Genomic DNA, 14,654 nt, shown 5'->3' on the forward strand with positions numbered 1-14,654 from the left:
ATGACCCCGGATGCCCTAAGCCTCCCTCGCTTTCTCTCTCACATTTCCGCCGCTTGCCCTCTCTCTCTCAGCCTCCCGCGCCGCCGCCCCTGCCTCGCCCCACGCGGCCCGGCCTCCCGCGCCGCCCTGCTGACGCCCCGCGAGGCCCGGCCTCCCGCGCCGCCGGCCGAGGCCCCGCGCCCATCGCTCCCATCGCTCCGACGCCCATCGCTCCCCCTTCTCGACCGCTCCGACGCCCCCATCTCTCCCGGCGAGCTCCACTGCACCATCGGCGGCGGCGAAGAGCGGTGGCCGAGTCTCAAAAGCCCCCGTAGCGGTGGCGGCAACAAACCCCGGAACCCCGACGAGATCCTGCGCGACTCCCACGCCGCCACCAACGCCTTCTCCACCTCCTTCGGCGGCGGCGCCGCGCTCGCCTGCGTCGGCCCCACCGCCTCCGCCTCCCCCGGCGGCTACCAGCGCATGCGTGGCAGCGTCAGTGGACCAGCGCGTGCGGGGCAGCGGCGCCGGAGCAGTGCGCGCGGCGGCCCATCCCCCAGCAGCGACGCCTCCCTAGCAGTCGTCCCGCATTTCCGTCGCGGTATCTGCTGCATCTCCTTCCTCCATGTCCCTCGTTGCTGCATCATTTGTTGCTTGTGCGTGTATTCGATCCCATTTCGTGATTGGATGTTGATTTGGTCATCGATTGGTTGAAACCATATCTTGAGGAGGGCACGGGGATGGAGATTTTTGCCAGTAAGGTTGGGATCCTTGTGGAATGTATAGGGTTGTATTGTGTTTGTTCTTACTGCTCCTCGTGTTAGTTAGGGTTTGGTTTGCTGGATTGTTGTATGCTCGAGCTAGTTGCAAATCTGGCTGGTCAATATCCCTCATGTGCATATCCAAGGATTTTTCATCCGATGGCTTTTGCTTAATCATAAGAATTTATTGATTCAACACAGACAGACAGCTAATCGGAACCTTGGCAGATCTGTCCCTCGGAGCTTCGGAGACTGGCGCGTGGCGTGATGGAAGACCCTTGAGTTTGTCCAGGTATGTCAATGATGGAAGACCCCTTTTGGCAATACATAGTGTTCATCTACTGACTGCTCAGGTATTTCACTGCCTTCTTTGTCATTCTCTTTGTTTGAAGAAGAAAATTCTATCCACATGTTTATAATGTATTCCTGTATGATAATATTGAAGGCAAAGTCAGTGTTTTATATTTGACCATATAGCTGAAGCACATATAAATAATATTCTAATTGATAGCAACTACTTGCATCCATTCAGTAGTTGTCACTCGAGCATATTGCAGGTTTTGTCATTTGCATTCTGTAGTCGGTATTGTTTTCAGAAACATTCTAAATTTAGCAAACTAATTATTGTTTCAAAAAATCTCCTACATTTGGAAACTTAATCTTCCGGAAGTATTGTATTCTACATTACTCTAGCGCAAGAAGATTAATTATGTGATGCACACAATATTGAAATTGTACATGAGATCAGAATATGTACAAACACCGTTGATCTCCTTCGAGTGGCTCTGTAGGCTTTGAACTCTCATATTTGCTTTATTCATATGACTACACTGAGAGATCAGCTGTCCGAGTTGCCTGACTGAAGTCCTGCAACTCACTAAGTATAGCAGCTGCATAAATTAGAGGGCAAACCAGCTCATTGCTACTTAGCTTTAGTTGTTGTGGTTGACATTGCTCCACAGTACACTTGGCAAACCTGATTCTTGTATTGATATTGTCTTCTAATATATCATGAAAGCTAAATCAAAGATAATTCACAGTTACAGCTTGTTGTATGTTTTCTGCATCGTATCTGTTATTTTCTGAACTTTCAGTTAAGTGTGAATAAGATTGGAGTTACTCTATATTGATCCTAGTTTCTGGAATTTGTTGTTGAAAATGCCTTTTTTCAATATATATGCATAGGTCAGGGTCTAGGATTTTTTTTGCATGACTGTAGGATTACGAATGCTACTATTAGTCCCCATTTCTAGCCACCTCTGTCCCTGCACCACACCACAGTCTACAACACTTGTAGGTCTTTTGTACTAGAGAGGAGGCTGCTGAGCAGAACCCATCAGAACTGAGCAAACAGGATAGAGGAGGAAGATAAGATAGAGAGAGAGAGAGCAAGGAGTGTTGTTTCTTTTTTTTCTTCTTTGCTTGGCCTTTGTGCTGCTGTGGGTTGTGACTAGTACAGGAAACTAATTCACACCATTTTTTCAATTTGTTTTCAGTCGAATGACAAAGTGAAATTAGGTAGTGTGAAGAATGTCCAAAGTGTTTGTTTTTCTGATTTCCATGTTTCAGAACCAAAAACTATTCCCTGTGATTCAAAAGAATATCCTTATGGCTCAAACTGCAGCTCCTGATTTGGATCCTACTTGTTAGTATACATTTCTTGATTGCACGTTTATTAGTAGTAAATTGCATATTTGAATTACTGCAATTATGGTGTTTGACATGTGCAATATCCAGTCTTCTCACTTAGAAGTTTCCATTTGATTAAGCAACCTGTGCCCTCACTCTGCATTTCGCATCCGCATGGGGCTGGGGACGGAACGGGGGTGGGAGCACTATGGGGACGTACAAGAGAAACAGTGATTTCTGTTATTAATTTTGATTACGTGCTACAGGTTGTTAGGCTGTGTGCAAAATCTAGAGAAGATGTTTCATCTCCTTCTGAGTTCTGAGCATCTGACACTTCATTATCAGGTACTTCCTTTTGTTGCTTTTATGGAAAATAATCTTTCTATGAATGTCACGGATGCGTATGTAAAATCTTGCAGGTTAGGCACCTTGATACCTCTGAAAAGAGTGAATTGCACAAGCTACAGCAACTCAAAGATGAAGAAGGTGATCCATGTTTAAGTACTGTGATACCATTGTGCTACAATCAAGCATTTTTGAGGGATGTGACGTGCAAAGATTATTGAGTGAGTATTCTTACAAGAATATTATACTATTGCAGGTGAATTGTCCATCGCCGCGCAGTGCCTGCAGAAGCTCCCCGTCAGCAACAAGAAGTTCACCTACAACTGCGACGGCCACACCTTCAACTACCTCGTCGAGGACAGATTCAGTGAGTAGCTTCCCCTCCCCCTCCCTTCCCCGTAATGGAGAGTTTGCGTGATCTGTGAGTTAGCCAGTTAGTAGGTGCTAATCTTTAGAATACTTTGATTAACAGTGTTTCTGCATGTATTGGACAGCCTCAATTTGGCTGTGCTAATGTAGAAGATCCATTATTTCCTTTTCTTGAAGTCATCTTTGGTTGACCTGAAACAAATACAACTATTTCTTTTTTTACTTATCTGTCCCTTGTGAAAGTTCTTAGCTTAACATGAAATGCAGGTTAATACATTTTTGCTTTGATGCTTACTTTATCAATCAGCCAATGCTCTAGACCATCACGTGATAAATATTGTTTGCTTTTCTTCAGCGTATTTAATGTTTGTACTTCCATGTCTTCTCTACTTTTTTTCTACAAAATAATAATGCTGAATTTGGTTCACTCCAAACAATTAATTCAGTCGTCCTGCGCCAAGCATAGTGAGCTGGATTTTTTTCTAGGTTACGATAGATTGAGTCTACATGAATGCTTGTACTAACTGATCTTTGTTTGTTAGTGTGGAGACTTGAATCTGACAGAGACGAGGGGAGAAGATGGCAACGAAATTTATGCCATAGAGAGCACAACACCCATCTGCTTCCTCATTCATACCGCAGGCACACAGGAGCAAAGGTGCTTTTGCTTGAACTCTCCTCCATTTATTGTACAGGCACAATTATAATGTACTTCTTGCTTGTGCCACTAGTTTTTCTTAATTGTCTTCTGTAACTCTGCAGGACTGTGTGGCTCCTGTTAAACAAGAACACCAGAATTTTCGAAGGGAACACAAGTGGAACAATGGAGATGGAAGCATTCCAGAACATGTGTTTTAACTTCAACTCTACACAGATATTACCATGTGAGATATTTTTCTGCAAGTAAATAAGCAGCCTGATTTCCTCTGCGACCGGGAGTTCCCTCTCCTTTGGTGCTGATTTATTTCTAAGGGGACTCCACTAGTTTTATCTCATTTGATCTGTCCAAATGTAATTGTATCTGCAACTTTACGATTCAACAGGAGGAAAACAGTTTTAGATATACAGCAAGCTGCCTTTTTTTAACATAATCTATTTTTGTTTGTAGGCGACAGTAGCTCACTTCAGAAATATCAAGCGACGAACAAGGAAAGTGGCCACTGGCTTCTGAAAGATGAATTGGATGCTTTTAACACTAGCTACGTCTGGTATGTCTGCATATTTGTATAATTACGTGAACTGTATATACCTTGCTTTTGTGTTCAATTAAAAACTAATATATGCTGCTTTCAATATTGTTGCAGCTACATTGGTCCTGATGCATCAGCAGGGGTTGTGTCTTGCAATTTTGCAACACATGTGACTAAGATAAAAAGGCAGTGTGGTTCTCTTCTTGACGCATGGGATCAGCTGTCACAGGAACCGTGCTACATGGTTGCTGGTTTCGCTTTGGGTGATGTGAGACTTCTGCTTTCGCTTGAGATTGCTCCAGTGAGCACAAGGTGTGTCATGTGTGTCAATGTCCTAAATGCTAATAATGCTTCATTCGATTAAAATCATGTTTCCTTTTCATGACTGAAATTTTATTCATCCTTGTAATTCTTAGGGTTCCAATTAAATGACCAATGGGCATCTTGGTTGAAGATCTTCTGACTTATCTACATGTAAGAGACTATCACACGCATCGTCCACTGTCTTAGAGCTCTTTGTTTGTTCCAATGCATCTTTGAACACAAAAAGTCCACCTTCTGCGTGTGCGTAGGACCTGAAGGCAGCAAGCTTTCTGTCAGATAAAACCAAATCTACTGGGAAGGTGTATTATGGAAATGTATCAACAAAATACAGTTCAACTCATCATCCCAGTGAGAGAGTGGCTTTGCTCTGCAAGATTCAGTTATCTCACCGATTTGTAGTGACATCATGGAGGAAACATACCCTTGACTGGAGAAGCTGCTTGTCACGTCTACTTAAGGTTGCCAAGGTGCGCTGTATATTGTTATCCTTGTCGACTTTTCCAGCCATTCCTACATACTTTTCTTGAAGCTGTTTGAAATAATTCTGTGTGTCTAGACTCTAGAACTCTAGACGCATGCTAGGTTCCCCAGGTTCATAGCCTTAACTTTTGCTTAATTTCAGCATGAAGTAATAGCAGTAATAGGCTGGTTAAGTGTGTAATATTCTGCATTAATTAGCAGGCTATACAGCATAACGTGTAGCTCATGGCTGCTGTTTTGTAAGATCGTGTTATTATGCTCGGCAGTAGCAATAGTAGCAGCCTCCGTTATGTTGCACTAAGATTGTGTTTTAATCCATTTTTTTTAAAAGATTGTGTGTTTAATTTTTGTGTTCTGTCATGCTTTGACCGACAACATTGCCATCATCAATCTTCAGGGTTCAGGTGAAGAAACAAGAGGGGCGGAGATTGTCAGAAACTTTATGAAGGACACCCTTGGCCGACCCTGCAACTGCAACGGCTCATGCGCGTCGCAGGAAGTGAGGCTGCTTCGCCTTGCCTCCGGTCCTCATGGTCTTGTGGAGTGCTCAAGGCTTCTCCACCTCAAGGGCGGCCACAGACTATTTAATGTTTGTACTATCATGTCTTCTCTACTTTCTAAAAATAATAATGCTCGACATTAACAATGTTTGTACTATCATGTCTTCTCTACTTTCTTATGTTGAATGAGACGTGTGGACCTTGTTATGATGAATGACAATTGAGAACTTTTGTTATGTTGAATGACATCGATTTCGATGTGTTTGATATGTGTGGACTGTGAATAGATAATTTGTTCTGATGGAAATATATATTTCTGTGGAAAAATGAATAGAGATGGGTCAATTTTTGGCCCCTGGTCAGAATAATTTTCGTCGGCGAGGAAAACCGACAAAATAACTAATTTTCGTTGGTTTTTTGTGGCTGACGAAAATAAAACTTGTCAACGGCTAATTTTCGTCGGCCACAAAAAACCGACAAAAATTAGTTATTTTCGTCGGCGGCCGACGTAAATAAGGCTTATTTTCGACCAAATTTTTTTGTCGGCCAATTACCGACGAAAATAAGTGGAAAACCGACGAATACGTCGGTTTTCCACTTATTTTCGTCGGTCAATTACCGACGAAAATGGCCTGAATTCCTGTAGTGTCTGTTATACTAACAACATATACATGTTTACTCCTAGCTAGCTAGCAACTCCAGCCATTCAGATTTTACATCTTCCTTTGGAAAACATACAATCCAACAATGTGCAGCTACAAGAGTGCAATTAGAATTTGCAAATATGTTGTGGCAACAAAAAATTGTAACTTCTGGCCCATAAGAAACAGATTAGTGGCACATTAACACAAAGCAGCCAAGATATAAGATAGCACTTCTGTAGCAGATTATCTAAAACTTATCTCCTATATTTCTTTAGGGATATGGGAGAGGGGTTGTCTCCTTTATTTAGGAGAAAAGATGCTTCTTTTTGGAGATCTCTTAATAGTAATATGAATAGAAGATTGGGTAGAATATCTGGTGGAGATGCTCTAGGACGGTTCTAACCAATAGGCTATCTCAAATTAATTCATTCCAAGCTATCAACAGTCTGAGATAGCTCAACAAATAAAATGTGACTAGATAAACTACTTTATTGTTAATTTAACAAGATGAAGTTCAGATACTTGATGGGTTTGTGCAGGTGGCTTTGAAGATCCTACAGGAAATTGCCCACCAAGTTTTCTAGGAGGGAGGTGCCATCGTCCACCATGTTAATAGCATTTTACGCCAAAATATTGACATGAAGTCAGGACTCAGGATGTGATGATGGGTTCGGTGATCAAAGAAGCCTGACTTGCTCTCTGGGGTCTGACTTGTCCTAAGTCTTATGTTTGGTTGACTGTATGAGTAAATATTATTTTTCTATACCTCTTAAATGGGTATAGTTATAGTATCAGAACATGTGCGAACACACGTAAAGCCTTCACACACGCACACACGCACACCCCTATGCACATATTAAAATATACAACTACACAGATCATGTCCTTCGCGAGATCAACAAAGTCGCCAAGGGCTCCGTAGACGACGGGTACGTCGTTTTGACCATTATGGCACCACATCAGGAGGCAACCAAATTTATTCTAAGGGCAGGGGGCATGCCCCAGTGAGACACCCGAGTTGTGATCCTAGGGATCGAATTCAGGGGGCAGCGACCGCTCCGAAGTCACCAGCCACTGAGCTACGCGCTCGTTCTCATACTAGGTATAACATTAGTTGTTCAGTTGCCTGCTCGCCAGCCATGCATGATGCATGCGCACTCGCGGTCTGATCCCGCGTGCAAGGCTCGAAAGAGATGGAAATGACGATTCTTGTTTCTCTGGAGCCTGGGTTGGCAGGGCTTCATGCATGGCACCAGCTAGGCCCTGCTGCGCGTCCAACCAACCAATCGTCACGGAGCAGCATCGATCTGGAACCAGTCTATCAATCACGTCTTTATTGGTTGTTACTGATCTTCTGCCTAATAAATTGAAACGTTCTCTCCAAATTGACCCAGTCTCAGTATGCAACCGAATTTCTGTAGAAGATCTGTTAATACTATATTAATTTGTGTTTTAAAGCTGAATAATAAAAATATTTTGACCTCATACATACAACTTTATTTTCTTAGGGAAACTATCATCTTAATTATATACTCTTCTTTTTTAGCGAACTAGCAGCTGGTTAAATTTCTTACGGTGGAACCTGTACGTTAAGATTTAAGTTATCGACTTGATGTCGGCTCTATCCTAAGATTTAACGACACTATTCTTCAATAGTAGTAGGTGAGGCATCTGCGGTTATTTTATTAATCTCGATAATCAACCAGTATCTTGTATTCTGAAGGTTAGTGAGTCTTGAGTGTACGTGTTTGTGTCTTTATTATTGTAGTTCTGCAAAATAAAATAAAATAATCTCTGCTTGATCTGGATGTAGGTTACTGGTCGTTGGTTGTGCTCGTTGTTTGACGCCTACAATATAAAAAGTGTTGTCTTTCCTACCGTAACCTTGTAGCCTCTCTCCGTTTCTTCTTCGTGACAGTGGAGTAATATAATCACAAGAAACCAAGATGCAAGCGACCATGCCGTTCCTAAACTAATCATCACTTTGTGCATCATCGACCCAAAGAATTATGGGAATTTGCACTTTTATTACCGGCCGATCCACTATTCAATCTGAGAACCGATTCAAATTGAACCCACGGCGCCCGCATCACTCAGCTGTTATTACGGGTTAATGCCCATCGTCAGCATGATGGTATTGCATTGTTGCGCCTTATTAGTGACAACAGGAGATAGGACTGGAGACTGAGTATTGCCCGCGTACTACTCTAAGTCGCGTACGTAGGTATGCATCACACATATATACGGTGTACCGTACCAGTAACTAGGCTGAATGAAAGCAACGACGGTCAGAAAGTATTCAGGTCTTTAAATATCCAATGATTTCCGGAGACGGACGTATCAAGGGTGTCCATCTTTGAAAATATGTCATCCCTATTAATTAAGATCCAACCCAGTAACATTTTAGTAACACTGTGTGGCCCGTCTCCTTAAAATATATAGGGAGCGGCTAAAATACGGCCGACCATAATATAGATCAATCGCACGGCCTCGCCGTTTTTAGTAAGTTCAATTATTCTATAGCTTTTCTTTTGGCAACTATGCATTTTTTGGCAGGAGGAATGCCGTCAAGACCGAAAAATCACAACGCCAACGCCTGGCATGATCCAGCCCCACATATACTAGTAAAAATGGGAAAAGGCAAATATGCCCCTCCCCTTTACTGGATCCAGAACGGCTGTGGATGACGCCGCAGCCACTCAAATCATATCACGAAATCCCAGGCAACTGTTGCTCTCTGGACGGCGCCGCCGGCAACCTGGGTGCCGCCAGGATTCTCTGGACGGCACCTAAAACTCCAAGGCAGGCGCATGAGCAACTCATCCAAAAACCAATCAGGTACGAAAAGATCAGATTTGCCTAATCCAAAAGCATTCATAATTCTCCATTCTCAATCAAAAAACACAATTACTTATCTACATATTCATCATGGACCTTGAGTAATATATGGTTCTAGGTACTGCAATCCCATCTAGTCTGATTTGGTTCAGGAAAATAAAGATAGTGCTACTCTGATTGGTTGTATGTTTGCCATCCCATAGATCTGCAAATTGCAGGTTTTGTAGAACAACAGCAATATACAACTAGCTAGTCCCTAGACATCTGCAACTAACTTTTTTTGCTTCACAATCCCACCACGCTGCAAAATGTCAGGATAAGCTGTACATGTCCTGCATGTTTAAAAAATGATAACGTGTCAGAAATTTTTTGTAGGATGAAAAATGATGAAAATGGAAATTATGTTGCCTATTTGAGAAGACATTTTTGTCTGAAAATATCTGTATATTGCTTAATTGAAGTGCCAAAAAAAGGATAACATTCGTGAGCTGATTTTCTTTACTGAATCATACGTGGGATCTAATTGTTAGCAGAAATGAACATGGGTATATCCTTAGAACTTTCAAAGTTGTAGGTTCTTGGCAAATGCAGCCGGTTTCATTCTGTAGGCTGTGGAACTTATATTAATTGTTCTGATAAAAAGTAAATAATGCTAGGACTTTCTTTACTGAATCATAGAAACAACCATTTTTGCATAGATACAAATTAAGGCAAAAAAATATGCAGCCAGGACTCTTCTGTAACAAGTAGGGATGTTATTCTGCTCAAGTTTAGTACAAAAAGGGGAAGTAGTACTAGACTATCCTTTCATCGTAAAATCTTGAGATCAATGTATTTCAGCTGATTTTCCACAACACCCACTCACAAAAACCCAACTACCCGCAAAAAAAGCAGTAAAAATAACATAGCTTATGTCAGAGTTTATTAGGTTGCTTTGAGAAGCACAAGTAAGCTCCGGATTTGAGGATGCATCAAAAAAAGCATGATCCAGTTATGACACAAAATATATGCATGATAGAGATCTGCATATATGTTCAATTATGTTGCATAATTGAGAAGGCATTATTGTCTGATAGTACTAGTAGTGTTGCTTAATTAAGGTGCCAAAAACAGTAGGCAATGTGTTCAGAAAAAGAAAGAAAAACATTCAGCAAGATCCATCTCATAAGTGTGATTTGTTTGATGTCTGTCATCCCATGTCCAGAAAAAGAAACACATTTGAGAACACATTGTTGCCTGATAGAACGTAGCATTGTTGCTTAATTGAGAACACATTGTTGCTCAAATCAGTACTGTTTTTTATCATAAATATCACTACACTAACACAATCTCTTTTCTTTACAGGTGACAGAGTAGCAAGAAGCATTATGGACTTGAATGTACCTCCACCAGAATTTAACTATGATTTCCTAGATGCAATGTTTCAAGGTCCAAAAGATGCATGCGAACCAATATTTTGCACTCAGCAGCTGCCAAACAAACAGGATGTGCCTACTGTGTCTGAGATCAGGCTATGACTTGAAGAAGCAAGAATAGATGATGTTCTTGGAGCTTCTAATGGTGATGAGCAGGATGCTGCTGGTAACGATATAGTGCAAATTATACCTGATGAAATTGGTGAAGAGGTCGTGTCCACACCTCAAATGCCATTCAATGGACAGACATTTGATACTAAAGTCGAAGCGAGGGAGTATTACAACGCATATGCTAAAAGAAATGGTTTCTCCATCCGTACAGGCACGTCGCGTAGAGCTACTGTGACGAGGGAAATGTCTAAAGTATCATTCGTTTGTAACAGGGAAGGTAATGGAAGGAAAAGGAAAGATGAGCAGACAATCGAGGGTGTTGCTGATGGTACTGACAACGGTGATTCCACTGTTGAAGAATAAGAAGATGCTGAAGAAGAAATAGACAATGATGAGGAAGATGCTGAGAAGAAGAAGAAACTTGATGGAGGCAAAAAAAAGGAAAAGAGAGAAGATGCAATACACAAATTGCAAAGCAAGAATGGTTGTGAAGTTTATAGGTGCAAGGTGGAGAGTGATTGACTTCATTGCAGAACACAACCATGATCTTGTTGTGAAACCTTCACTGAAAAAGTTTATGAGGTCTCACAAAGGTATCCCTAGGGAGGAAAAAGACTTTATTAGGTTGCTTCATGGGTGCAACTTAACCACAGGGTGCATAATGCAGCTTATGTCAGAGTTCTATGGATCTGCACAGGTTACTCCATATGAAAGTAAAGATGTGAGCAACTTCCACTCCACTATCATAATGCATCAAGCGTTAGACCACTTTAGGGGGATGAAAGAAGAAGATCCTGGTTTTTTCTACAAATTCAAGTTGGATGATGAAAATAGAATTCAAAACTTATTCTGGCTTGATAGTGCATCAAGGCATGCATATGTCGAGGCCTACAATGATTGTGTCTCATTTGATGCAACCTACATGACGAATATGTATGACATGCCATTTGCACCCTTTATTGGGATCAATAGACATGGGCAGACATTCCAGTTGGGGTGTGCCTTCATAAGGGATGAAAAGATACCTAGCTACAAATGGTTGTTTGAGACATTTCTTAGAAGCCATGGAAGGCAAGGCACCTCTGAACATCATAACAGATCAGGATGTTGCTATGAGAAGTGCTATCGCACTTGTATTCCCAAATGCAACACATCGAAATTGTCGCTGGCACATTATGGACAAATTTTCTAGCACAATAGGGCCATGTCTTGCTGGAATCAAGAGCTAGAAGAAGAATTCAAAGATTGTATTAACTACACAGTGACTCCGGAGGAGTTTGAGACAAAATGGTCTTATATGACAGATAAGTATGGCCTGTTACTCTTCTAGGATTACATAGTGCACGGATCGAGTAGGATTTCTTTCTCTTTTCTTGATCTGAGTACAAAAGGGGTCCTAGATCAAGAACATAGAGTACACAGGAAGGGAGAAGTAGAGACCATCACCACCGGCGGAGCTTGAAGCGGCCATCTCTGGTTCGTTGATGGAGATCTGCTCAAGGGCGGCGACGAGCGGTGCAGAGGCGTCATGGGCGTAGCGCCGGAGTCGAGGACGGTGGCAGTGACGTCGATGGATCAGCGTCGACGGCGGCAGCGGTGAGTCTTCCCGCTGCTCCAGCGCCCCCTCCAGATCGGCTAGGGTTTAGAGAATGTGGGTGAGGGTGCTGGCGGCGCGGTGAACCTCATACCGAGTGCCTGGCCCCTCACCCCCTTTTATATGGCGCTGTACAGTGGGGGCCCACCAACCATTAAGGGTTGGACTCCCCCGATCAGGGCGCGGATTAAGGGCATAATAGGCCGTTGGGCCTATTAGGAAGGAGATCAATCCAACATTCTCTCCCTTGATCTCACTTTGTACTTTAACTTTAAACCTTTTTTCTGTAATTGTTCCATCACAGATTAATGAATAGAGCATGTTTTATCGTCACGGTCCAAGACCGATAGACTCAACAGCTACCATACACATCACTGTTTTGAAACAAATTCTTTATCTTTGGGGCCCTTTTTATTCTCCAGAAATCACAAGCTTTCCCTTAAACCCATGCCGGCTATGTGTTCAATGAACACATTGGGTGGTAAGCCTTTAGTGAGCGGATCTGCAAGCATTTTTTTTGTGCTTATATGCTCGAGTGTAATAGAGTGATTCTGGATTTTCTCCTTCACAACATAAAACTTTATGTTAATGTGTTTGGCAGCACCACTTGACTTATTGTTGTGAGCATAAAACACTGCTGGTTCATCGTCGCAGTACATTCTGAGTGGTCTTTGAATGCTGTCTACCACTCTTAAACCGAGTATAAATTTCTTTAACCATTCAACCTGCCTCGAGGCCTCATAACATGCCACAAATTCAGCGTACATCGTCGATGATGCAGTGACGCTTTGTTTGGAGCTTTTCCACGATATAGCTCCCCCTGCGAGTGTGAACACATAACCGGACGTGGACTTTCGGTCATCGATGTCCCCTGCAAAATCCGCATCTGAGTACCCTTTTATCTCTAGGGAATCGGATTTTCTGTATGTTAGCATGAGGCCTTTTGTGCCTTGCACATAACGTAAAGCTTTCTTTACCATGATCCAGTGTGTCTATCCTGGATTACTTTGATATCTGCCAAGTATCCCGGTAACAAATGCTAAGTCAGGGCGTGTACAAACTTGAGCATACTATAGGCTTCTGACAGCTGAAGCATATGGAACCGCTTTCATTTGATTGATCTCATACTGGTTCCTGGGACATTGAAATTTCCCAAATCTATCGCCCTTGACTATTGGAGCAGGTGAAGGCTTGCACATATGCATACTGTACTTCTTTAGAACCTTTTCTAAATATGCCTTTTGTGATAGTCCTAATACCCCCTTTGTTCTATCTCGGTGAATTTCAATTCCCAAAACAAATGAAGCTTCACCGAGATCTTTGATATCAAAGTTTGAGGACAAGAATTTCTTTGTCTCCAGTAGCAGACCAACATCGCTACTAGAAAGTAGAATGTCATCCTCCTCATTTTCTTTAAATCCAAATTTCCTTATGGTTTCATCAAACTTTAAATACCACTGCCTAGAGGCTTGCTTTAATCCGTAAATGGATTTCTTTAAGCGACATCCCATATGTTCTTTTCCTTTCATGACAAAACCTTTCGGTTGAGCCATGTAAACAATTTCATACAGATCCCCGTTAAGGAACGCCGTCTTTACATCCATCTGATGTAATTCTAAGTCATAATGTGCCACCAATGCCATTATAATCCTGAAGGAATCTTTACACAAAACCGGAGAAAAGGTTTCGTTATATTCTATCACTTCCCTTTGCGTAAAGCCTTTTGCCACGAGTCGTGCTTTGAATCTTTCTACATTCCCTTTGGAGTCATGTTTTATCTTGTAGATCCATTTACAGCCTACTGTTTTGGCTCCTTTAGGAATTTCCTCTAAGTCCCAAACACCATTGGAACTCATTGATTTCATCTCATCCTTCATAGCTTCCAGCTATTTAGATGAGTGAACACTTCTCATGGCTTCTTCATATGAAGTGGGATCACCCTCCATATAGACTTCTTCTATATTATAAACTTCATAGTCGCTATAAATAGCCGACCTTCTTTCTCTTTGTGACCTTCTAAGGGCCACTGCTTGTGGCACATTTTGTGCCTCAACTTCTGGCACATTTTCCATAGGGGGCTGTAGCTCCTCCTCCTCATGTCCAACCGCGGGTTTAGGCGGTTCCTGGATGACAGGTTCCAAACCTTCGCTCACTATTGGTATGGGTAGAGTTGCGATAGGTGTTGTCACCGTAATATCTGGAATAGTTGGCGCAGCAACAACCGAAGAAGGTACTGGCGTCACTATTTCAGGAACTTTTGGTGCAGCATCAACAGGTAGTGAGAAAAATGGCTCTTGAATCATAGAAGTAGGCACATACACCCGCTTCTTCTCAAGGTCAATTTCTCTAGGTACCATGCTCCCCCTGATCATTTCATTTTCTAGAAAGACAGCATGTCTCATTTCTACGAACTTTGTATGTCTGTCTGGACAGTAGAAACGAAAACCTTTCGACTTTTCAGGATAACCGATAAAA

At 42.2% G+C, this 14,654-nt stretch overlaps 1 protein-coding gene and 1 long non-coding RNA gene across 2 annotated transcripts; both read left to right on the forward strand.

Moving 5' to 3' along the window:
* On the forward strand, positions 1 to 5,908 carry LOC120693910. The gene is made up of 12 exons (XM_039977107.1): positions 1 to 580; positions 969 to 1,032; positions 2,636 to 2,714; positions 2,789 to 2,855; positions 2,971 to 3,081; positions 3,626 to 3,741; positions 3,846 to 3,967; positions 4,192 to 4,291; positions 4,388 to 4,585; positions 4,690 to 4,747; positions 4,846 to 5,064; positions 5,475 to 5,908. The coding sequence occupies exons 1-7, from the start codon at positions 1 to 3 to the stop codon at positions 3,939 to 3,941; spliced, it is 1,113 nt and encodes a 370-aa protein (XP_039833041.1). The 3' UTR covers positions 3,942 to 3,967; positions 4,192 to 4,291; positions 4,388 to 4,585; positions 4,690 to 4,747; positions 4,846 to 5,064; positions 5,475 to 5,908.
* Positions 5,909 to 8,906: 2,998 nt separating this feature from the next.
* Positions 8,907 to 12,512, forward strand: LOC120693908. Its single transcript, XR_005683217.1, has 2 exons — positions 8,907 to 9,059; positions 10,404 to 12,512. It is a non-coding gene; the product is annotated as an uncharacterized LOC120693908 (long non-coding RNA).
* Positions 12,513 to 14,654: the final 2,142 nt, after the last annotated feature.

Source organism: Panicum virgatum, unplaced genomic scaffold (assembly GCF_016808335.1).
Source record: "Panicum virgatum strain AP13 unplaced genomic scaffold, P.virgatum_v5 scaffold_199, whole genome shotgun sequence".
Classification (NCBI taxonomy): Eukaryota; Viridiplantae; Streptophyta; class Magnoliopsida; order Poales; family Poaceae; genus Panicum; species Panicum virgatum.